The sequence below is a fragment of the Chenopodium album genome, chromosome 20 (assembly GCF_948465745.1).
Source record: "Chenopodium album chromosome 20, dcCheAlbu1.1, whole genome shotgun sequence".
Classification (NCBI taxonomy): Eukaryota; Viridiplantae; Streptophyta; class Magnoliopsida; order Caryophyllales; family Amaranthaceae; genus Chenopodium; species Chenopodium album.
This window is the reverse complement of record NC_137853.1, coordinates 39,914,628-39,939,909: the sequence shown is the minus strand read 5'-3', so window position 1 is coordinate 39,939,909 and position 25,282 is coordinate 39,914,628. Positions and strand designations below refer to the sequence as shown.

At 34.7% G+C, this 25,282-nt stretch overlaps 3 protein-coding genes across 4 annotated transcripts; 1 reads left to right on the top strand and 2 right to left on the bottom strand.

The window, feature by feature from the left end:
• Positions 1-393: 393 nt before the first annotated feature.
• LOC145597757 (histone acetyltransferase GCN5-like) lies at positions 394-9,770 on the bottom strand. Of its 2 annotated transcripts, none has more exons than XM_081654000.1 (13): positions 9,066-9,770; positions 7,692-7,756; positions 7,502-7,582; positions 7,191-7,262; positions 6,313-6,481; positions 5,141-5,184; positions 4,855-4,954; positions 4,016-4,084; positions 3,220-3,274; positions 2,277-2,395; positions 1,134-1,227; positions 779-920; positions 394-691 (listed from the first exon to the last, which is right to left on the bottom strand). In XM_081654000.1, the coding sequence occupies exons 1-13, from the start codon at positions 9,693-9,695 to the stop codon at positions 631-633; spliced, it is 1,701 nt and encodes a 566-aa protein (XP_081510126.1). In that variant the 5' UTR covers positions 9,696-9,770; the 3' UTR covers positions 394-630. The 2 variants fall into 2 exon arrangements, with proteins under 2 accessions (XP_081510126.1, XP_081510127.1); XM_081654001.1 differs by having other exon boundaries at positions 3,220-3,271.
• Positions 9,771-11,126: 1,356 nt separating this feature from the next.
• Positions 11,127-12,122, top strand: LOC145597230 (protein ELC-like). The gene has a single exon (XM_081653377.1). The coding sequence runs from the start codon at positions 11,127-11,129 to the stop codon at positions 12,120-12,122; it is 996 nt and encodes a 331-aa protein (XP_081509503.1).
• A 603-nt stretch (positions 12,123-12,725) lies between these two features.
• LOC145598713 (uncharacterized) lies at positions 12,726-22,771 on the bottom strand. Its single transcript, XM_081655096.1, has 16 exons — positions 22,308-22,771; positions 19,197-19,299; positions 18,913-18,982; positions 18,781-18,819; positions 18,562-18,679; positions 18,418-18,475; positions 18,085-18,225; positions 17,522-17,582; positions 17,159-17,218; positions 17,023-17,042; positions 16,862-16,927; positions 16,097-16,264; positions 15,376-15,633; positions 14,598-14,810; positions 13,648-13,919; positions 12,726-13,126 (listed from the first exon to the last, which is right to left on the bottom strand). The coding sequence occupies exons 1-16, from the start codon at positions 22,397-22,399 to the stop codon at positions 12,985-12,987; spliced, it is 1,881 nt and encodes a 626-aa protein (XP_081511222.1). The 5' UTR covers positions 22,400-22,771; the 3' UTR covers positions 12,726-12,984.
• Positions 22,772-25,282: the final 2,511 nt, after the last annotated feature.

The window sequence follows — 25,282 nt, the reverse complement described above, 5'->3', positions numbered from 1 at the left end:
TCGAGGCCCAAAACCGCTATTACTTTATTCGTAAGTCTTTTTTCGGTTTGGAATTAGTTGTCACATAACTCAAGATCTCACACAGTGTGCAATTCACAATCCAATTTTACAAAAGTATCCATATTAATTAAGTAATGGCGTATTAGAAAATCTAAGGCTTTTCTTTCAACCTCGTAAAAACACCTCTATTCCCTTTTAGCTCCAAAGGCGCAGCATTGGGCATGCACAAAATGATAACGGAGTAAGTATGTAGCGAGATGGGAGCTTGGGAGTATAAATTGCTTTTGCCAAGATCCCTTTCTAGCCGTAGCATTGGTAAATTGCAAGGCAATAATAGTGCATTAGGAGCTTGTCGAAGTCAGCAAGCATTGAGAGCTAAAACCAACAAATTAATTGATGACAATTAAAAAGTTATTTTAATAAATTAACTGCTTCCAATATGAGATTCATTAATATCTAATTTAACAATCGGGTACTAATCTAACAATGATACTAATGGTATACAAGTTCAATTGTCCATCAACAGCTGCAATTGGTATGTCATCCAGTGTTTCTAACTAATGTCCATCTCACATATACACACATTACTAAGGCCGCGTCTTTGGATCAGATTACACAGCTGCTTGAGCTTTACTTGAGAAAAGGGACTCCAGCTTGCAAATTTGCTTTACTGGTGAAATGTGCCTCCAACCTGAAAAATCAACCAGATAAACAAAAATTCCGGGGGAGATAATAGTGTACTAAAGTGAAAAATGGTGTTAAACAGATAAAAACATGCCTGGTTGCACATTTATAGTATATGGTTTCTGGGGAGTTATAGGTGCGTGCATTCTCAAACATTCTCCGGGCATCAGCAACAAACATCTCAAATGTCACATAATACATTTCTGAATCCACCCTCTTAGACATTGTTTTCAGGTCTGCATCATAAAATTTGTGATTCTAGCGTTACATAATAAAATCCACCAGTTGCTCAGAGATGAATTACTGATGAAAGGAACTTAAAGAATTTATAAATAGTAAAGCAATAATTTCAGTTTGGTTGAAACATGCAACAATGCAAGTCACCCAGCTAATATGACTGGTAACAAATGATTACTGAATGCCAAAAGATGTTTGAAGAATGCTCATACCCATGGGATTCTTGATGATATCGTAATAATCAGGCACGTCACGAGCATCAACTGGTTCCTTAAATGGCCAAGCATCAGGATGGTCTTGCATAGACTGTGTTTAGAAGAGGAAAATTTATCATCACAAACTACTCAGTGCTTCAGTGTTATTCAAGCATCAAAAAAAGAAAACCAGGGAGAAAGCAACCAGGGCGTTACACCACAATCAGATTAAGATTTAAGGAACCGGTTCCTTATATGGCTAGGTATCAGGATGTCATGCGTATAACTCATCTAAATTCAAGTATAACATACTTATTACTATTTATGCTAGGCTTCAGCATCATTTTAAGCATCAAAGGAGTAAATCATGGCAAGGGTGTAGCATACATCACAACCATAGCGAATTCATTGATGCTTAGACTGATCTTATAGCTTTACAAGTCCCTGCCAGATATATAAGTGCAGCCAGATGTTCAAAAGACAAGTAGAGCAAACAACTAAATGAATGAATAGATAATGACTGGAGTTCAAGCATATACTACGACAGTTGCTGGCCTTATTGCACCCAAAACAGTATGACAAGCCCCAAGACAACCTCGGACAAAGCTTCACTTGAGCTCATTGCCACGGCCCTTGAGCTTTATTGAGCCCAAGTCTAGTAAGCGGTGCAAAACACATGGCTAGAATTGGCTCAACTTGATTTTCATTGTTTTTTTTCCCTAACTTTTACGAGTTAATCATAGTTTCTTAATTGTCAAAAACGTTTTGAAGCTGATTCCATTAGATATAGATGTCTAAGTCCACAGCATAGTAGCTTCACCTGAAGCTGAAATTATGCTTTTCATCCCAAGCAGGAGCTTGACCCATCAACTCCAGCACTACAGAGTAATCTTTGAAAAGGCACACCTTGTGATGGTGCCCAAGCACTTAGAAAAGGTTCTAAGAGGGTATTTTCATCAAGGCATACAAAAGCACATTACAACAAACAAAAGCTCACTGGGTACAACCTAGAGTCCATGGTCTGCAACCAATTTTTCAAAAATTTTGACCATGTTTTGCACCTAAAGCTCACGGACCCGTATGCCTTAGCCTTGAACCTTTACAAACACTGAAACAGAGCAAGTAAAAAATGCCAAAATATGCGCAAGCAGGAAAACTAACCTTCAAGAGTGAGCGCATGAACGCAGTAAGAGATTTCTGATATGAGGCATTGTCCCCAGAAGCAATTGAAGGTTTAAACCTTGAATGTCCATATTGTTCAGGTGTCCACCCAGCCTCTCCTATAATAACATATATTAACAAGATCAATTATCAATAACGATATGTGTACTGGTTAGTTTTATTAATAACATTATCACTGCAAGAGTAGATCCATTAGAACTGATAACATACTAACTTTACAAGTGGTGCTACAGTTTTGTCTTCTGAAAGATTATGTTTTTAGTTATAATTTGCTTTAATTCTCCCCAAACAGAGGGTATATATGAAAAAAAAAAAAAAAAAAAAAAAAAAAGGGCTTTTTCCCCAAAAATCAATTACTAGCACAAAACACTAAACATAGATTCAGCATATGAAATCAATGCCAAGTGTCTAGAAAATCAGAAAGCCGGAACTCCATATGTCCTTTTTTATTACGCACTATAACAATATTAATATAAAGTACAAATCCAAATTACTTTCAAAGTCTGCTATAGGCGCTATTATAACTTTATAAGCATTCCCTATTAGGTGTACAAGGACAATTCTCTATGCTTGCAGAGATATTGGTTTGATCTGTATTCTAGTTAAATATACAGACAGCCCAAAAAAAATATAAAACTAAAGAATCTAAAACATTCAGAGAAAGGATTGATAGAAAAGAGCATAAATAACTATGGAGTACATATGAGAAAACAATGGATGAGTGGTTGACATAATCCCATGTTTTCTGATATATTTAGGTCATCAATGCAAAACAATTTACAAGCAGTAAGTTGAAAGAAGAACCCAAACACTCAGAGAAAGGAAATTAATCAGAAAATATCATACATCAATCATTTGAGTCGTGAAAACATAATGTTTAGATTAAACATCACAAAGTGCAGAAAAGATTGACACTACTTACTCAATCCTGGAATTTCCTCAACTTTGAAGACCTTTTTGGGGATACCAGCCTCCTTCTGAACAATATACTACACAGTTAGATAAATTCCGAGTGCATAAATAAGGATTATACAGCACTTGAATAAATAACTTCTAGAAATAAGCTGTCTCTTATAGTTCCATGTGTACACATACACACAATTAAGACTAAGTAAAAAACAAGTCCATGTGGTCTCCAAAATAAGAAACAAACTCCATTGTCTCTTTCAGTTTATGTCCTGAGAATAATGCCTTTGAACAATTCCTAATAAACATGACCCGAGAATAATCACTCATACCTTCACTGCTTAATATCTTCAAAACTCAGAATCTTTTACTGTAAGAACGGCAATAGACCTCTCTAGCAGGTCATTAAAAAGTGTCATGAGGCGCAAAAAAAAAAAAAAAATTGCCTCTAGGAAGCCTAGAAGCTCATTGAGATTAAGTTGTGTGCCTCTGCACACCTGATTCGCTTTTCATCTCAGTTACCCTTGTGTAGTGATTTGATAACAAGGAAAACAATGAATCTTGATTCTTGATGCATCTTTTTTGTCCACAAAAATTACTAAAATAATATTGACTTCTATTCTAGTTTAGTCAGTCACGCACGATGATTGAGTAAATTGATCTTTGATATAATAGCATTTTCAAAAATAAAGGAAACATGCGCCTCACTTCACCAAGGCATGTGACTTTGCCTTGCAAAATTTGCTAAGGCTCGAAGATTAAAATTACTTCAGTGCAATCATGCCTATTAAAAGTTAGAGTTGTGAGATTACCTTCTGAAAATCAATTCCAGGGTAAATAGTATGACAATTAGATAGCTCTCGGATTTTCTCATCAATGGCCTGCATCACCCAAACAATGAGGTTAATTAAAGAAAATGTGGTATACCAACAGAAAAAGAACTATCAAACTAAATTTAAAAAGCCCAAACTAACACAGCAAATTTTCCACCCGAGGAAAGTACTTTTATGGCTCAATTGCTATGCAAAGATGAGGAGTCAGGAGTAGGAAACTAGAAACTATTCTAACAAGGGATTGATTCCCGCAAAATATTTGCTTAGTACAAGGGAGAGGAAATGGCAAGGGGATGGAGAGGGAATCAAATCCAACCAATATTATCACCAATGGAAGGGCTAGATTTTAGAAAGTGGGGTGGGAGCTGCGAGACTAAAGGAATCGTTTCCATATTAAATCATTTCTTAATGAAAATGTTATTTTTAGTCATTTTCACCTCATCCCCTTTTCTAATACTCGTGTACTATATACAGAAGAATGATCACTTTCATTCTTGTTACCAACAATAACTTTTTACACCTTTTTTCCTATTCACAAAAAATGAATACCACATACCCACCTAGTTGTAGGTTAAGCTTTTTTGAGGCTACAAAAATGAGCAAACCTATCACCTATGAACACATGCCTGTATGAGAAATAAAATCCTGCATTGATCCTTAAAATTATACCAGACAAATGTTGGCTTGGAGAGCTCATATAGTTGCTTGCTTGCTTATACACCATTTGGCATAGTCGAATAATTATAAACCAGAAAACAACATAAGAGATGAAGGAGTTACTGTGCCAAAGCTACATATGCAGGTTTGAAGTTTGTTACCTGTCTCTGACGATGGATCATGGTTGACAAATCTGTATACGGAAGCTTAGGATCCATTTTGCATTCCATAAGGATTCCTCCATCATAATCTTTAATGTACCTTAAGGATGACACAATAATACATAAAGGTATAAATAAATATAATTAAGATACTAAACAAATTAGCCGATCAATCCACAACAGTAGAAGACAGAGATACAAGGAAGATTATAACAAAATTCATTTACTTATAAAACTTTGTTTCCCAACTCTCATACATACAAGTGGTGCAGCTTGAAGTACTTACCCATGCCATATGTCTTTCTCCAAGGAGATTTCTTTAGTAAACCCCTAAAGAATATGAAATTGGGACAATGTCAGCTACTATTCCAAGCTTAGAGTAAAAAAGAAAGATGAATTACAGAAAAATGCAGTATCAGTCAGTTGAAAAATGCCAGAGGGGGAAAAAAAAAAGTTTACATCAAACAAGTCTGAATCCAATTATTTCTTACAGCTAAGGCCCATATTATAATCACATGTTTATAAGTTAAGTTTCAGGTTCTTGTTCTTGGTTCAATTTTGTGTTTTGTTCTCATGAGAAAAGGGATGGGAATTTTGTAGTTTATATCACCTTGCAAAGTTAGCACCTGTTGGTGTTGAGCAGTGTTGGGAATTTCATTGTCCGACATAAGTTTCACCATATGTATTTATGAGTAAGCTGGCTTTAAAGTGATATAAGCAGTAACATTTCCTCTCCAATAAAAACAACAAATTTCAGTATAAGGCTAAGCCATATGAAATATTCGTTCTTTACTTTTGATCCATAGAAAAACAAAATACCCTGAGGTCCAAATCTCAGGCTATAAAAACACAAGAATAATTAATGACACTACTTGAAAAGCTGGATAAGAAAACATTATTAGATACTTAAAAGATACATTCAGCTTCATTTAAATCAAATTGGCCTATATAAGAAATTAAGAAGACCCAGAACCCCATCATAATTTCTCATTTTTCATGTACCATGTGGATGTTTTACTACTCTACTTGACAATAGAACAAACCATAGTACCATACACATGGAATGGCAAGAGGCATGTTTAGAGTATCTTATTCCTCCAAATTCGGCTCTTCTCAACTCATTTTTGCTGAGCTAAACTTATTATTGCTAAAAAAACTAATTTTTGCTGAGTTTACTTATTTTTGCCAAACTAAACTTATTTTTGCTTAAGTCTTGCCTAACTTGTAATTTACCTACTTCCACAATTCAATTTGCTGAAAATAAATTTGTTCTTACTGAAAATTATTTACAATAAGCTGAGGATAACAGAGCTTTAGCAGTTTGACTCAAACCATTCATTTTGATGAAATAATAAGGCTTATGTGGAAGAACCTTTTCTTGTTTCCTAAGATCATGATAACCATTAAATCTAATTCAATTAATAACGCCACTAAAACAATCATAAATGATAGTCGTACCTGTTTGATGAAATAACCAACAGCATTATTGTCTGCATAAGTGAGAAAATGACTTAATCCATCAACATCGCGTGCATGCTGTTTTAGGTGATTCATAAGTCTAGTGCCATAGCCTTTTACTTGTTCGTCAGCAGTAATAGCACAGAACGCTATCTCACCAAATTTTTGGCTGTAACATACCACAGACAATACAGTCAAAAGCTATAAATGAACCAATCATCTATGCAGAAGGTGATTTTGCACAAACAACAAAGCAAGAGAAGGAAATTGTGAGTATTGTAAGAATTTGCATCAGTGCACCTAATATAGATAGGTCATGCTGATACAGTTGAAAATGGCACAAAGAATGAAGGTCCTTTAAGATAACAACAGCAGCAGCAGCAGCAGCAAATCTCCTTAACATAAACCCACTGCTTAACAATTCTGTCAATTCCAATTTTATTTGTCTCCTTTTACACTCTTTAGGAAAGCTGAAAGCATAAAACCTTAAAAGGTCATGATTCTGCTTCTAAATGACCAGCAAGTTTATGAATCTTAATGGTCCCAAATGACCTTTTCTTTCTAATAGTCTCTTTATTGTTTAAACAATCCCAAACTAATTCTGATAAAAATTACAATCACATAACTAAGTAGAATTTTTTTTTTATAATTTAAAATTAGTTTATTTTCCAACTCTTTGCATTCTTTGAAATTTTTGGAAAATTGTGTATTTAGTTTTTCTGTTACTGTGCTTTCCTTTTCCATGCATCAATATCACCAAGTTACACAGCACCAATATCTTTTTTCTCCCATAGAGAAAATTATGTAACATTCAGATGTACATTAAAGAACGGAATCCAGAATAGAAGATAACTGAATAACCTGAACATAGCATTTACCTCTTGTATGGACGGTAAGTGATGCCACCAACAACAGTAGAACGTCTGATTACCATCACAGATTTATGGCTTCTGCAAAAAAAATCAGCACAATAATGGTTGTCCTAGAAAGCATCAGCGACTTGGTAAGGTCTGGAATAAAATGCACATTTGCAATAAATCCACTCCCTCACCCTTTTCCTTTATCAATCTCTTTCTATACAGAACAGGGACCTTTTTGCGGAAGATTTATGACTTTTATGGATAGAAAATCAGTAGGAGCATTTATAAATTTGCAATTAACTCTGCAAAAATCACACATATGGGCATACCTGTCCATAACAAGACGAACAATGTATTCCTTTGGCATGTTAGGAAGTTGCCTAGCAAATATATTTTTCAGACCTATCAGCCTGAATAACCAAAAACAAAAATTTCAACATTGGTCATCACATCATTTATTTACAACTACAAATAATTTTTTTTGTTAAAATAAGCATCCAGTGAGTAATATTAAGATACCAAACCATATGCTCATCAACTCCATCATTTGAAAGACATAAGAATCTTAGTTTTCCAGTCTCCTCCTGCAAGATTCAGATTTTTTCATAAAAAAGATGAAAAGCCATCCAGAGAAGTAAAGCTTGAATATCAAGACCAATGTAAACACCAGTTATCTAAAGATTAACAGTCCGTATGTTTTCTTTGCTGGTGTAGGTACAGGTACATGATATTTTTAGATACAGGTATATTTTCCGAAACCATGGGCATTGGGCAGTTTTTAGTATTAATCTATTCTACAACCTAAAACAGATCATTAAAAGCCATGACAAATTCTGTACATATTGAATGAGGTTAAGCCTTTTTTATACAACCAGATAGGGATAAGGGTACTGCACATACAGAATTACAATATTATGCAGCCAATTTTTAAAATATGTTCAGTACCCGGCTAATAAAGTTCAGTTCACTACTTAAAAGTTAAGATTCAAGATTACTACCATTCCGAACAAGTAAAGATAAATCCAGTTCAGTATGTTCAATCTTCATTTAAAGACATTATAAATTCAGTTCTGCACTTATAAGTTCACATATGTTCCGGTTTGAGCTAACAAGTCTAGATAAGTTATGTACAGTGCTACTAAGTTAAGATAAGTGTGGTTCAATAAAGTTAACAACTTTACAAGTGGAAACAATATGCACAAGATTGCACAAAGACCTTACCCCAAATAATATAACAATAAGAACAATGCTCCCTGGATTTAAAATTAAAATTGAACCCATAAAAGAAGCTAACAAGAAGAGTTACAGTTCACTAAGCGATCACAGTGCCTATCAGACTAAATAACGTTTCAAGGAACCTATTTATTGTAAAATCACATAAGAGCAATACAAACACTTGAATAAGTACCAGTGAGTTTCTATTAAACCTCAATTGATACATCCATACTAATTTAGTGCCAAAAAAAAAATCATAAATCACAGTAAAAGCAAAGTTCTTTTTGGCAATTAACAAACATTTTGTAAACCCTTGATATACCCTCTAGTTCAACTAAATCTAATCAAAACTACATTCCATTAGCACCCCAAAATATGTTCAATCAACCATCGAAACGAATAACATTACAACAGCATCACAGCAATATGTTCAAAGACCAGGTAAAATATTTCTTCCTTACATCCAATTTTTTTTATGCAGCTACCAAATTCAGCAACAACGAACTATAAATCCAATTTATACAGCAGAATACCCTAACTGACTGGATGAAATAACTCGATTCGAGCCAAAATTTACACATAAAGATATTGTATAACCACTATCAATCAACCAATTTTGCAATGAATCAATCAAAATTGCAGCAATTAACTAAAATGATGATAAAATCTCAAATATACCTCGCGCTTCAAACCTTCTTCTCTCGCACTATAAGCACCACTAGTCTGAATATTCTCCGTAAAAATACTCTTAACAGGATCCTCCTTCACCATCACACCACTCGCATTAGCCGGACCAACAGGAACAGCACCACCACCAGAATTCGCACCATCTTTCGCAGAATCAGGAACCTCAACCTTCACCGAACCACCATCCACCTTACTAAGCTTACTACTCCTGGGAGCACCGTCGAGGCGAGCAGCAGTAAAGGTACGAATCGAGGAAGAATCGTTCGGAGGAAAGTTGTCATTATCGTCGTCATCATCGTCGTCGTTGTCGGCGGGAGTAGCGGCGGCGGCGTCGTCGGAGGAGTTATCGGCGGGGGTAGCGGCGGAGATGGAGTCGAGATCGTCGGTGGTGTCGGCGGAGAGGAAGGAGGAGGGAGGAGGGGCGTCGTTGGGGGTGGTGGTGGTGGGAGGAGGAGGGCGTTTGCGTTTGTTGTGGTGAGGGTGGTGGTGGAGAGAGGAGGTTGCGGCGGAGACGGAGGCGGAGGAGTGGGAGGGAGATTGGGATTGCGAGTGCGAGCTCCGGGAACGGGCGCCGGCGCCGGCGGTGGTGGCGGGGTTGAGGTGAGATGGGTGCGAATCCATCGGAAGATTAATAAGCTGGCTAGCCGATGTGACGCGAAGGAAGAATTATCTGATTTCAATCCACGGTAATGTGGACTTGAGTTGTGGAGTATTTGACTGTTTTCTGTCTACTTCGTTTTTAACTAAAAATTACTGTGCCGACTTGTATTTTTCTAAGTATAATGTTTTGACTTTTTGCATTATTAACATAATTCACTTTGATTGATGTATACGGAGCATATGTTGTTATGTTGAAATCGTTTCAATATATAGATTATAACTTTATAAGTAATGTAATATTCATTTGTTAAAATATGTTTAGCTTAATTTCAATTCAATTTAGTTCAGTTTTCCTTTTCTCATAAACAAATCATTTCAGCCATATTCAATTCGGTTTAGCCCCAATCAGTTCAGTTCAGTTGTTTTTAGTAAATCTGAACAGGCCTTTAGTGATTATTAATGACACTGTAAGTAGTTATGTAGTCTGTACTAGTTTGATACGAGTAATCTACACTAGTTAGTCAAATTAGATAATGCACTAGTTTATCTCGTTGTCTGCTAGTTATATAGCTAAGAGCCTACGAGTATGTGATATGTTACGGAGAATTTTTTTTTTTCCTCTCTTATACGTTAGAAATAGTTATGAAAATTCACAGAAATTGTAAATAGTTATAAGATTAGGGAGAACTTTTAGAGCATGATGTATTAAAGTAATAGTCATTTGTCTCATACAAGATGGTCAACGTCGAGAATTTAAGTCAACTCTTCGAAATTTGGTTTATCATCCTTTTCTACGCTATAATTATTTTAAGAAAGAATTTCTCATACTTTTTTAAATAGGGTTTTTTATACGTAATAATAATAATGTGACAAACTGTCGTAATTTGAGAAAGTCTGGTTTAATTATCTTCATTGTTGAATAGAGTATTTAAATGGCAAATAATATCTTTAAGATCGCCTATATTACATATACTATAGATTGGGTGAAGTGATAATGAATCATCGATGATTTAAAATACAATTAAATTCAATGTCAACATCACAATCGAATTGTCGATTATATTTTCTTAAACACACTAACAAAAAAAAATATACGAAAGTATAATTTAGCATATTCCGAGGGTATAGAAATTTGGAGGAAATGTCCCTAAACATTACATAAGACGCTATCTTTAATCTTCCTTAATCCTTACTCTTATAATCAATGGTTTAGCGCGTAAACAAATCTTAATTCTTGACTAATGATAATAAAAAATGACTAAAACAAAGCTTGGTCAAGGCCACTTCAATTAGTTTTATACTACTAAATGGTAGATGACTTGGTATAATCTTAGCCCTTAAGATTATCTATAAATTTGACAGGTCCATAATATTATGAACCCCTTAAACATTAATTTGCTTCTAAAACTATATATTATATCATAAAACCAATTTTTATATGTATTTTAAGCCATGAAACCAACATCTTCAATGGAGTTTATAGACACTGCCCTCTTTGAAAGTAGTTCATTTGAACTCTCTTACAAAGATCCTCTCCAAAAATGGTTAATTCGAAAACATTTTCTTAAACTTTTCCAAGATTTCCCCTGTTTTATACCATCAACTAACAAATTTGATCATTTTGATGGTACTACTATGAATCTTTTGAACGTTAATGGCTTTCTTCATGTCTCGGATTTCTTCCCTGAAGTCCCTCTCATTATTTGGCTTCATGAAGATTACCCTTTGGTGTCTCCTATGATGTTTATACCATCTAACCCGGAATGTCCAATTCGCGAAAACCATCCATTTGTTGATCCTTCTGGTGTTGTTACAACACCTTACTTATTAGATTGGGACCAAAAAAAGAGTAACTTGTGTGACCTTGTACACAACCTTGTAGACCTTTTTCAACTTGAGCATCCTTGCTTGCCCGAGACTACATTGAAATCGACAATCCAAGATGATCTAGACTCGAGGTTTTATGATGATTTAGATGTGAAAGAGACTATTATAGATGATCTTGTCAGGAAGATTTCTGATGATTTGGCTGCCTTGGATGTTCAAGCTCGAAATGATATTGAGAGAGAGTCTAACACCCAAGCGGAGCTGAAAGAAAGAGGTGATGCTATCGATGGTTGTATCAGTAAACTTAAGGATGAACGCGACAATCTTGAAAAAAGTGTGGCAGAAGTGGAAGAGTATAATGATAAGCTGTCAGATTGGTTGAGGATCAGCCAGAATGCTTCTTCAACTGCTCATGTTCAAATAGTTGGCGACAAGTCGAAGATGATGGTAGAGTGTAAGGCTGCAAGCAAGGCATTAGACGATGTCCTATATGCTTTGGACGAGGCTCTTGGACGAGGTGTGATAAGTTTAGAAGTGTACATGAAGCAAGTTAGGGTGCTAGCTAGAGAACAATTTTTTCACAGAGCTATGTTTTTTAAGTTAAAAACATCCAGTTCCTAAATTTCATCATTGTTTTGTAAATTTTGACTTCACAATGAATATTATTGCTTCATCTCTTTCCAAAATTCTAGCATGTTTATATGTAAGCAAACGTATTGATGGATTGCAAAATTGTGCATACGATTGTTAGAAAATGTTAGTGGTTAACTGATTTACCAAGTATATATCCCCTGATCAATTTGATGAAACTATGAATAATGGGTGAACCGTGTGGAATGAATGGAGTCGAACAGACACGAGCCAAGGACCATCCAACTTTTTCACTCGTTGCTACCTCCACATCGCTGCATTAGAATATGTTAGAAAATGGATCATCCTGGGGTTGGAGCAGCTTTACCACAAGTTAGAGGAGTGACTAGCTCCTTTACCTCCAAGATCCGCCAACACCATGACAATTGTTAGAACCTCATCAATCATTCTTATGCTGTGAGGCCTGAGAAAGGCTGAGATAGGGCGCTGCGCGTTTTGTGCTCAAAAACATATATCCACCATAATATAGTGAATTAGTGACAACAAAACTGAACATCAAAGAATTCATTGTCAAATGCATGTAATATAAAATATGATTGGGAAAGGGTAAAAAAATAACATACAAAGGAGCTGTAGTCCAAAAAGAACATTTTCATTAATTTTGATAATCATACATATGGGGTGGTATGCTACAATTGAAATAAACACAATCGAAGCCGACAGTGTCTAGCGTCTAATCCTGATACCTGTTTATAGACTATGGTAATTTAAAGGGTCCGTGAAGCACCCCAAAATCCCAGTATGATGAGAGAGCTCTATATATGAAAAATCAAAGGCTCGCCCACATGAACAAATCAAGAGAATCTTAACGGTATACATAGTATGGGTATAACTAATCTGTTCTTGACCGATTTGAACTACTTTTTTGATTGTTGTACAAAGGTAACAACCACCTAGACGAGTTCTTCTTCCTCCCATAACACCGCCAGTAGAGTATAAATAGCGCCACGAAAACACACAAGGGAATTGCCCACCTGGTCAAACATAAAGGACCAAATGAGAACAGGAACAAAAAAAAAAAATTATCAGATCAACAAAGATAGTACATAATATGATTTTTTTTTTTGTGAAGTCCTTAACTGATAGTGAACAGTGACACACTCTTCTCAGAAACAAGCAAGAATAACATCTAATATCAGTGTTAAATTTTCATACTTCTGACATAAACGGGTGTTTTGGTATTTTACTGATTTGAATGGCATTATTTTGGAAGAAAAACCTAAGATGGGACGAGCGTATCACAATTTAAGTACTCCTTGACTCTTAGATAGATTTAACCCAATATGCTGGTTCTATATTCACTTTGTACAAGGTTTCTACAGACTGGTGAATTAATGAAATTGCCATCTGTGAGGCGTTCTGAACATTCAGCTATAGAATCAATCAGAACTTTTGTTATCGGTAAATTGCTGGAAACTTTAGGGGGGAAATGGAGCTAAAACAGACATAGAGGAAGACCAAAAATTCTTTGTCAAATAAGTGACATTATAATTACCTGTCCAAATCAATGATCGGGCTGTAAACAACTGTTTCCCAAGTGCTTACAATGATGTGCCACGCGGGATTGTAATATAGAGATTCTGCTGACCAGAACATCCTCGTATATGTCTCCAAGAAAATGAACATGATCCATGCACCAATCTCTAGTAAAAAGAACTTTATGATAAATCGCCCCACCACCACCATCACCAAAGAAAAAGCAACCAACCAATTAAAAAGTCTGTTGTTGTATTCCTTAATAAATAGAGAACGCGACTTTCCCATCATCTGCAGAATAACATTGCACAGGTAATACTAATCAGCCAGTGAAACAGGACTTGCGAGACTGACTTTGTTCTATCACATTTCAAAAAAGAAAAAAAAAATTTTGCGGGAGACTAAGTACAGAGGGAGTACCAAATGCATTACACAAAACAAACTTTGGATAATTACATGCAAGTTCAAATAAGAGTCGACAAATTCAGGCAACGGGAGCTCAAGTGAAATAAACGAAGCTTATTAAACCCATTATACTACTCATTATAGTTGTCTAATAAAGTTACCGATGTAAAGTTGTAGTTGCGACTAACCCTGACCCCAGCCCACACTTAAAACACTCTTTTACGTACATTACTATCTCACCTATTTTTTATTCACATGGTGCACTTGCTACACTCTCCCTCTTAACCTCCTTAATGTTTGTGCATTTAGTAACTGTAGCTAACTCAAAGGAACAGAAAAACTATAACCTACAAAAGGTTTTACAGTACGTGGCAGACCTTTCAGAAATTACAAAGTGAACCAATATGCAAAGAAAATTCTAAGGAAAACTAAATGATTTCTCTTTAGTAATAAGTATGTAGTAACTAATTCGTCAAAGTATATAAGCAGGAAGGAAGATGAAGCCAAATCATACAAGTAGGCATTGATATCTAGAGTGGAACATAGTAAATCATGAAAGATAACCTTCATCATCCGTTGTTCATAATTGACTTTTGAAGGTCCAACACACAGTTGTTCAAAACTCTCATTGCACTTGAGAAATCCTGCATTGAATTTGGCCATGGACGGAAGCCTGAGAACCTGAAGCTGGTCCATCTTGTCCTCACAAGTTGTATACAGCATCTCACAAAGTTTTGTTGATTCATATTTATTTGCCATTACATAATTCTCAAACACCTACAACATGAATAGCAAGGTAGCAACACTCATCCTCAGTCTAATGTCCAATATCATTCTAGCCTGTTGTGAGAAATGCAAAGCGCAGAAAATGCGGTACATATGAAAAATACTGCATCAAAAAAATTAAAATTAACAAATAACCTTAAAATCTTATTGTATACTTCAGGCTTCATACATTTTTCATTCTTCCCTTTCTATTTGAGTGGGAATATAAGGAAAGTATAAACAGTAAGATGAAGAATGAAGTGAATTATCGGGATGCATTCTAGTAAACAAAGCTGTACAACACTGCTTGTGGTGCAACCATGAAATCAAATGAAAGACAACTGGCATTTCTTCCAATGCCACAGCCCTATGCAGATTAAGGAGTGTGATATTTACTAATAGTAATTTTTTAACACAATTTTGTAGGAAAAATGGTCATCAAAATATTAATGATAGTAAATCCATAGGTAGAAACTATTCATGTGAAGTTTGAAAATGCCATATTCAAGTTACAAAGGATTTCAAAGTTTCTACAGATAACTGATGCTATGGTAATAGTTCAACTGGATAAATGTACCTTCTTGATTTCTTCATCCAATTGATCAACTGATTTCTTAGCATGATTTCGACCGAAATGCTGTTGGTCAAAAACTTTCATGGAAGCATCTCTAGAATCTTCATGGGCTATTTTCAACGAATCCTCAGAGAGAGGTAATTTCAAGATAGACATCTTTTCATTGTATAACTTCAAACACCTCTCAACAATTTTCTTATTAAAAACCTCAACAAGAGATCCAGTGGAAGGGATTTCTCCTTTGTTCAAAGCTTCAATAATCTAAAACAACAAAAAGAATAGTTTTTCAGAACGTCGAGTCAAAAAGGAGCATCACACAAGCTGAAATTAACATCTTCCATCTCAACCCTGCTCAACTTCTCCCCTCTAGTATAGACATGTAAAGGTGGTCATTCTTATTATAGCTTCCAGGCAACCATAACACATAATACACACATGAACATGCATGTGCACAAAGGTTACTAGGACAAAGGTCAAAAAAGTACCATTCAGTTTATGTAATATGATACAAAGATATGGGAGAAAATTGAATATTAGGTTTGCAGATCAGTGAGACAAGGCAAAAAAATTAAATATGTTGCCAGGTATCTAGAGTCTAGACATCCAAGTCAGCTGATATGGTCACTATCTCACATTCTGAAATTTGGTGTTAAACTCTTGGAGCACTGCAAGAAACAGTCCCTTGATCACAAAAATTACATTTTAAGTGGAGTACAGAAGGCACCTGTTCCAGAAAAGAAACAAACTCCTTCCCATTTAGCATTTTACCCTGCACAATTTTTGGTCGAACAATAGAAGCAACAAGCTCTTTCATCTGGTCCCTCTTCTTCACATAGCCAGGATCAAGTTCAGTGTCATTCATGTCACAGAGCCTTGTTCTCTGTAGATGAGGCTGTTTAAAATCCAAACATTAATATTTATTAGAATCAGCCAGTCATAGAATTAACAATTTCCTTACTAAAAACCAATAAGCTATTCGTATTATGATAAGTGTATAGAAGGATGGATAAAAGGAGTGAGAAAATATCAGCATACAACCAGCAGGCAGATATAGCTTTAAGAGTTCCCACACAAAATGCCTAATTTATATAATGATTGATGATTTCAATACCACTACCTTCCACCACCACCCAATAGCACAACATTAATGCAAGGGTGCTGGAGTACAATGTGTGCAAACACCATAAAAGCTGATCTTTCATAAATGATGAGTAAGGTCAATTATATTGACTATTGAACCACAAAGGCAGCAGAAGAGGGACTGACTACAAAAACCGATGCTATTATATACATAGTCATAAACAAACATTCATGCAAGGATGCATGCTCAACTGCTTGAGTAATTTGACTTATTTGAGTGCAAAGTTGCAAACACGTTGGATACAGATCATTTAGGAGTATGGTCACTTATATTGACTACTGAATAAAGGAAACAGAGGAGAGTCTGAATACGAAACTTGATGCAAATTATTTACTTAAAAATACACACCTGTGGTAAGCTGAAAGCTGTGCTGCTGTCACCCATAACACCCAATGATTCACGGATCTGGTTAACCTGATATATAAAATTCAACAGTGAGTCCTCTCCTTCAGGTAGTCATCAGTAAGTTATCATGGAAATATTCATTTAATCTAGTTAAGCGTGCATACCTGCTCAATATCTTTGTCATCTGAGCGGACAGGTTAACAGCAAAACCCATAGTCAGAATACCCGTAAGGAGAAGTAACAAGACTTAAGATTAACTCATTAACTTAATAGACAGGTGCAACTAGGAACTAGACAAACCATTTTGATTGGGGATACGCCTAAGAGCTTCATTTACCATTTCTTGCACAGATTTCCCTTCTGTAAAGCACCAATAAGAATTAGTTCTTAAAATGACTCAATGCCATCCTTGTTGTAAAACTAAAATCATCAAATCCCGTACAACTAAAATAACAACTACAGTAGGGCCTAAACTTTATAGGAAGTTAACCTCGTCCAAAGATTTTATTTTTTATTTTTATTAAAGGCTGTGGGACCTCAAGCAACAATAGAGACCCTTGATTGTCCAAAATCATTCATTGCATGCTTTTACATTGTTAGATAACCGTTATTTTCCCATCTGAAAGCAATCACTATTAAAAGTTTTAAGAACTTAGAACTTACGTAGGAAATCACGTTGTATTAGCCATAGAAGCTTAGCAGGTTCAAAAGCAACATCTTCACCCTACAAAAATGAGCCAATCAAATCATAGCAAAAATTTCAGTCCACTATAATCGTATCATTTTGTTGTTGTTGACTTGTTGTTGTTGTATAATTGTATCATTGTGACTTTCACAATTGGAAATGCAGAACTTTGATCTTTACCTATCTTTTAGTAATAATTGTAAAAGGTTAATAATATGAAGATATACATTGAGGAAATTCCAATAACATGTTACATGTTCAATTTTGTTTTCATAGATTAGAAAAAACTTAAAACATATGGACAAATATGGTCAAAAAGGGTATGTCAATAGATAAAAAGTCAAACTGGTACAATTTAAAATAAAACGGGGGAAATAATATTTATCATTTAAAAAAATGGGAACTTGAAATTTTCATAGGACAGCATACCTTTACTCTGCTTTGTGTGTAAGAAGGCATCCATGAGCAAAAAAAAGAGAAAAAAAAAAAGTTAGTGATAATTATTTTTATTATGGGAGAAAGATTGATCAAAAAAAAAAACAGTCGTTCGCGAGCAGTCTGTTAAAAAATGGAATAACAGTTTATAAACACATAATGTGTAAATCAAAATTCTTAACCTTCCATAAAATTCTTCAGCAAGCTCAACAGCAAAAGAAAGTCGTGATATATCTGCTTCACGCACCTGAAACAAGTAAATTCCAATCACTCTGCAGCACAAGTACATCATAAGATCACATATGACATACATCATTGTGTAGGCAGGGTCAAACGAAAGAAAGAGTCCATGTTTAACTTCTACTAGAAATAAAAATAAATAGAAAATACGCAATAATAAGGAAAAGAGAAAAGAGTGATACTGGTAGAGAAAACAAACCGTCTCAGGCAAGTTATAGATAAGTACAGAACTCATTACAGTAGCCAGCGCAAAAATCCTGTGGAAGAAACATCAGAAAGGCTTTACAAAAACATACACGCCAATGAATTCCAGATTCAAAGTTAATTAAAGAGCAATATTTACCGGTCATCATAAACATTTGATTTACCAATGCTTTCAAATCCCTCTGTATCAAGGTAGAGTACAGATGTCTTGACACCATCAACCATCATTTCCACCGGCATTCCCCATACCCATATTCCTGCATAGTAAAATATCAGGAAAAACAAACAATTCCTAGCAAAAATCAATAAATATCATGAAATTTCCAAAAGAGTAAAATTCTAACTTATTAAATCATACCTTTGGTTTTAGTATCTCGCATGTGTCCAACCCCAAAACCTGTTAGAAAATTGTTTAAAAGTGATATGATTAGGCAAAATTCAAGCTAATTATGTTTTCAAAGTATACAGTACCACAAATTTAGTACATTACCTTCATTACAAGAAAGTGACAGGAGCTGATTAAGTAGAAAGGATTTGCCAGATCTATAAGGTCCAATCACCTAAAAATGAAACCACAATGAAATTCAGAGAAGCACCGTATGCAAGAAGCTTAGCATCAATAATCTCTGTATAGATAGTGCTAACGACAAAAATTATCTACACCACCTTGACGCAGGGGGGGTGGGGGAGGGGGGGGGGGGTTAAACGAGCAGTATTAGAGAACAGATGGAGGCTAAGCTGAAAGAAATATTCAAAATAACAACATTGGCTTACAGCAACAGCAGAAATTGGTGTCGTTATTCTCTTAATGGCCTCCAATCCCTCCATTGAAAGGCGTAATTTGGTATGACCAGGATCAGGTTCTACAATGGGAAACCTGTATAAACAGAGACCAATGTCAGTATTGTCACCACCATGACATTCCTCAATCACAAAACACTCTTCCCGGGCAAGCGGGCATCCCCCACATAAATAAATAAACAAAAAAATACAGTGAAATAGATACAAGAAATTCAAAAGAAAAGGTGCAAATGCAGGTCAACAAGCATATATTAGTATGGAGTGAGCTAACATTAGGCTCAAACAGACATATATTTTCATGGAGTAAGCTACCATCAAACAGAGATCCCCAAAATAAAATGCACATCCTACATAAGACATGAATTGTCAACAGTGCAGGATAAGGGTAGCACATATCAAATTCTCATGAGTGGTACCCTAGACGTTAGAAGTTAGAAATAAAGTAGCTCATTCCTGACTAGTTAAATAAAAGCATTATAGCCAATTTTGCATAGCTCAAAAACGCAATATAAGGTTTAATGAGCAATGACCAATCATTTAAAGCTAAGTAGCTGTATCAAATCAAATTGATGTAAAATTTGATGATTGGAATCTTCAGTTTACTTAGCAATGAAGAAAAAATATACCCGCACTTCCAAAACAATGACACTACCCAACACTCCCCTACCCATTACCCCCAGTCTCCCACTCCAAAAAAGGAAGGAAAGAGAGAGAGTGATTCAGGAGCAACATCACACAATTCACATCCATGCAGCTTTATGCCTCTACCTATGACTAATAGTCTACATAGCTCAATCTTGCCGTAAAACAGCATAAACTTTTAACCTTCCTCTACATAATAAGATAACAAGCCCTTCATGGAAATCTGTATAGTCCTACCTATGACTACATACTCTACAATGCTGAATCTTTCTGTAAAACAGCATAGGTTTGTAAATTTCCCCTACATAATCTGATAACAAGCCCTTCATGGAAGTTAAAATACTCCTCTTCGCCTATGAAAACTAATTTGAGACTTAAGTACTAAAGTCCAAATTTTTGTTATTACAGTCATAATGGTATATCAACTTGAGGATATATTTAGGGGAAGCAAAATAGCTACATAAGAGTATCAGAAGTACTGAAAAATATGTTCTGAATGAGAAAATTTTGCTTTCGTGATTGCAAAGACATAATAGCAACAGTATAAACATGACCCCTGGTTCAAGATTAAAAGAAAAAACCCTATTGTTGAAAAGCTCATATGCACATAAAGAAAGGAATCCACGCAATAATTTATTCATAAAATTTCACAAAATTTTGAGGACCTGCATCACTTATTGGCATGCACTCTGACATAATCTTAACTGCTCGCTAATTGCCAAGAGAAAACAGGACAAGTATCTAAATTACAGACAGCATGACTGGCATTCTCATTTTCAAGGAAAAACTGTTGAACAATATTATACTATAGCTAAGGGAAAAAAAAAAAAAAAACTTATTCATCTTACAGGTTTGAATGAAAAAGTAGAGCAACAAACAAACTGTTATACCACTGAAGGATTGGATTCAATGATCGCAATAAGTTCTCATTACTAAGAGGTCCAGTAAGTAAATCAATTAACCATCAACTTCACCATGCGCAGAGCATGTGCCTCTTACTGTTTATATCACTGTTTGCTAATGATAATATAACAGAAACTTCTTGACAATTCTACAGCATCTCTTAAACAAGTTTCTATTTACCTCATTCCTTTATCACTCAAAGTCTTTTAAACAAATAAAAGGACCTATTCTAGGTTCGGATAGGAATAACTGAACACGGGTATGAATTTTTCTGCACAATCTGTAACCTTATAGATATCCACAATTTATTGAACTACTCTCACATTCACTCCGTCACTCAATATAATTATATAAGTAAAGGCATCTTGGCAAATCCTATTATAAACCATTACCTTATGTAACAACTAGTTTCTAATTTTCCAACATATTATATGCAACTATTTTCTGAAATTAGATGAAGAGAAAATTTCCCAAAACGGCAACACATATTAGTATAGTAACATTTCTCAGTATACACTGTATACACCATAATATGGTGCACTAGTCTGTAGGAAATTATCTCGATTCCCCTAGTATCATGTGACATTCTTTTCTTGCAATGCTGTGACATGATCAATGGTTTTCTTACTTGACTTTATCTGATGTGAATAAGTCAGGTGAAATGCATGTAGCAGTCATCACAGTATACTGAAGCTGCAAGCATAATACATAGCAGAAAATTCTGTGCTAACAGAACACAACTAAAATAGAAAGAAAAAATCTTTCTTAATCAAGTTTCATTTTTTAACGTTAATAATCTTCACAATTTATAAAAGATACTCGTCAAAAGGTCCGCATAACCACACTCAACCCAAGTCGAGTAAAATATTCGACTATTGTTCATCTTCTATCCTGTGGGATTTTAAGTATGATGTTCTTCAATTAGGTCAAATGTCAGTTCTTTGTTCCAATCAGTAAAAACAAAAGTAGTCTAAATTGCTAAAATTAGAACTATGTCAAAACAAAGATTAAAAACTTAAAATCCCCTCTATTTCTGTTTTTGTTTTTTTGAGACTCAAACTATAACAACTAATGTGTTATCTTGAATCTTATAAACGATCACACTTCCTCTCTAACTCTTTTCCTTGTTCCAATTCCCTTTTCAATACAAAAAACTAAGTTCTTGGTAGGACCTATAAGACCACACCCTAATCCATTTCACTGGCATTGCTCCAGCAAGGTACCGTCTTGCCGGTCATTTCTTGACACACACGGTCCTGCCCACGGTTGCACAATAAACTTAAAATGTATGTAGCTCACACATATGTGACATAAGTTATGTCATGTATAGAAACTTTACTCAATTTGAGCATACATATTAACATATGCATGTAATCAATACTAAATTTACCCAAATCCACAATTAAAGCAGCAATCATAAACAAATACACATGATAAATTTCAGTAAATTTTAGAAGTACCCAAAAAAAACATAAACCTTGATTGACCAATAAAGAAAGCTATAAACTTGATGAAAGAAAGAGAGAAATTATAACATACGCTTGATGGAAATCATCAATTGAAGAAGACCCAATTGCAAAAACCGACAAAAGAATCGAAATAACCAAAACCCAACTCCAAATCTTCACCATTGTTCTTGATTCAAATGTAAACCAGATGCTGTAAGATCCCAGGTGGGTCGGGTCGGGTTGTATCAAATTGAAATCAAGAACCCATCATTTGAATTGATAATTATAACAACCCCAGAAAACCCAATTGGATTAATTTGGCATCAAATCAAATTTCCTCAAAATTGCATAAATTGGGTTAAGTTTTATTACGCTTAGAATCCTTGCCTTGCACCGCTTCTTCTCCTCTTTCGGGCGGTTAAACGTTTCCTTCCTTTCCAAATTAAACTATAAAATATTTTCAAGAAAAAAATGATTTATAAGTTTTTTATTTTTTTCGAGTGAGAATGTTGAAGATCTTAAGAAGAAGAGAGAGAGTGTTTTGAAAAGAACGAGCTTTGAGATTTGAAGATTTTGAGCCATTGAAGGTGATGGGGCCATGGGGTAATTTGGGAGAATGATAGGGGTACTTTAGGTAATTCATGTTGGTTATAAAGTAAATTGGTATACGTGGTTTGAATCTATTGGATAGTGGATGTTGGTCAATGGAGCTTAAGAAGAGGAGACTTTCTTATTGTCCATCTTTCGAAATATGTTGACTTGATCATGAATTCATGTAAGTGAGCATTTGCCCAATGACCTTACTGAAGGATCATTCTTGTTTTTTGCTATAATTTGAGAGTGTAATTTAGGCAACAAAGCAACTTGATGTATTGACAACGGCATAAATAAATTTAATTAAAATAAAACACTTACAAACCCACTACATCTATCTATTGTATATCTTTAGTTTATGGGCATAGACACGACACTAGCAGACCTACAATACTAACACCCGTATTCAGAACACTGATTCGAAGACATGGAATTAAGAATACACACGCACTTGCTAACAATATAGATAAACCCCTTCCAAAAAAAAAAAACAACATAGATAAACTAATCTAAGTAGCGTGGGCGATCAGATATAGGAGGTTAAGAAAAATTTCCTCTTATTGCCAACATGTGATCTGCAAGAATGCAACTAGAAATATTGTTAGTACAGATGCTGGGAGCAGGGGCGAAGCCAGGATTTTAAAGTTATAGGAGCCGATTAACACTCAAATAAAATAAAATTAATGTGAAAATAGTTTGATACTTTAACTGTAAGAAGAAAAAAAAAATCGCTGATTCTTTTTTAATCCATGCATTCTACTAAAATATATATTTGTTAGATGAGATATCCTACCTATCACAATTATCAAAATAATAACATACATATCAATTTTGATGATATACAAACACTTCCTCTATTCTTCTGTCATATATTTACTAGTTTTATGAAGACAATTAAGCTTCATAATATATTTCATTACTATTAGTATATCTAATTAAGTCTTTGTAAACATTACAAAAAAATTATATACAAATTATTTAAATTGAGATGAATCTAATTAGATCATCTTTAATTATACATTATCTTATTTATAAGTAAAACTTTTGTGTAGAACGGACTCACGGTGAGTCCGTTCAAGGGTCCAGCCAAAAACGCCAAACCTTCTCATCAATGGTACGTTTTCTACCTCTCGCACTTCCTCGGCTTGTTTCGCACATTTTTCTCTCTCCTCCGCCGCCGCAAACTCCCAGCGCACCACCTTCTCAACCACTCCATTGTAATCTTCTACTTGTTTCAGTGGCTCGAGTTTTTGCAATCGTTCTAGGTTTTGGCAATCATTTCTAGTACCCTAGTTTCGTCGATTATTTATGGGTATGTACGATTTTGGACTGCGATTAGATTGCCTCTAATGCTTGTTCTGAATTACATCTTCTGAAAGGTGGGTGTAATGGGATTGGCACTTATTGGGGGTTTAATTCACTAGAGGAGAGAGAAAGTGGTAAACAATGGAAATGGAGAAGTGAGAAGAATATGGATTTTTAATTTCTGATATTAAAATTTAAAATTTAGATATTGATTTTAATGTCAGATATAAAACTTTTAATGTTTGATATTAAACTTTTAATGTCAGATATTAAATTTTTAATGTTTTATATTAGAATACTTGTCTGGTAGTAGATTAATATTCTTCAGGAATTAGAAAATTTTAGTCATGAATAAGATTATTTTTATCAGTAATAAGACCATTTTAATCAGGAATTAGAATATTATTGTCAGGTATAAGAATATTAGTGTCATGCATTAGAATATTATTTTCAGGTATTAAAATATTAGTGTCATGTATAAGAATGTTACTGTCATATATTAGAATATTATTGTCAGATATTAAAATATTAGTGTCATGTATAAGAATATTATTGTCAAGTATTAGAATATTATTGTCAGATATTAAAATATTAGTATCATGTATAAGAATATTATTGTCAGGTGTTAGAATATTACTGTCATGTATTTGGTGTTGCGGGCCTCGCGATCGGGTTTAGTAAGCCCGCGCCTTTTTGTTGGACTTTTGTTATTGAGCCCGGTCTCACACAAAACCTTTTGTATTTATAAATAGCAAACGACAAACAAAGTAGCTTAGGTGAATAAGGTGAAAAAATTCAATGGATTATCTAAAAAAGTTTAGTAATGAGTAAAACCTTAGCAATTAACATTATAAAGAAGAATTTTACAAATTCTTATAAAAAATTGAGGAAAAAAAATAATAAAATTACTGATTAAGTAGTGAAACAAATTAACAATGTCGAAACCCATCAGTAATTGGGGTTTAAAAAAAAAAAGTACTAGTCTTTGTCTCTAATGGGACTTGATCCTAGGATCTAAAACCCGAAATAATGGGAGTCATACCACTATGGCAAGTGTTGAATACAACTAAATGTATAACTAGAATAATATTATTCTAATAATTTGTAGGGGCCAACAGTTAAAATAATAGGCCACGAAATTGGGTCATGGGGGCCGGGCCTCCACCC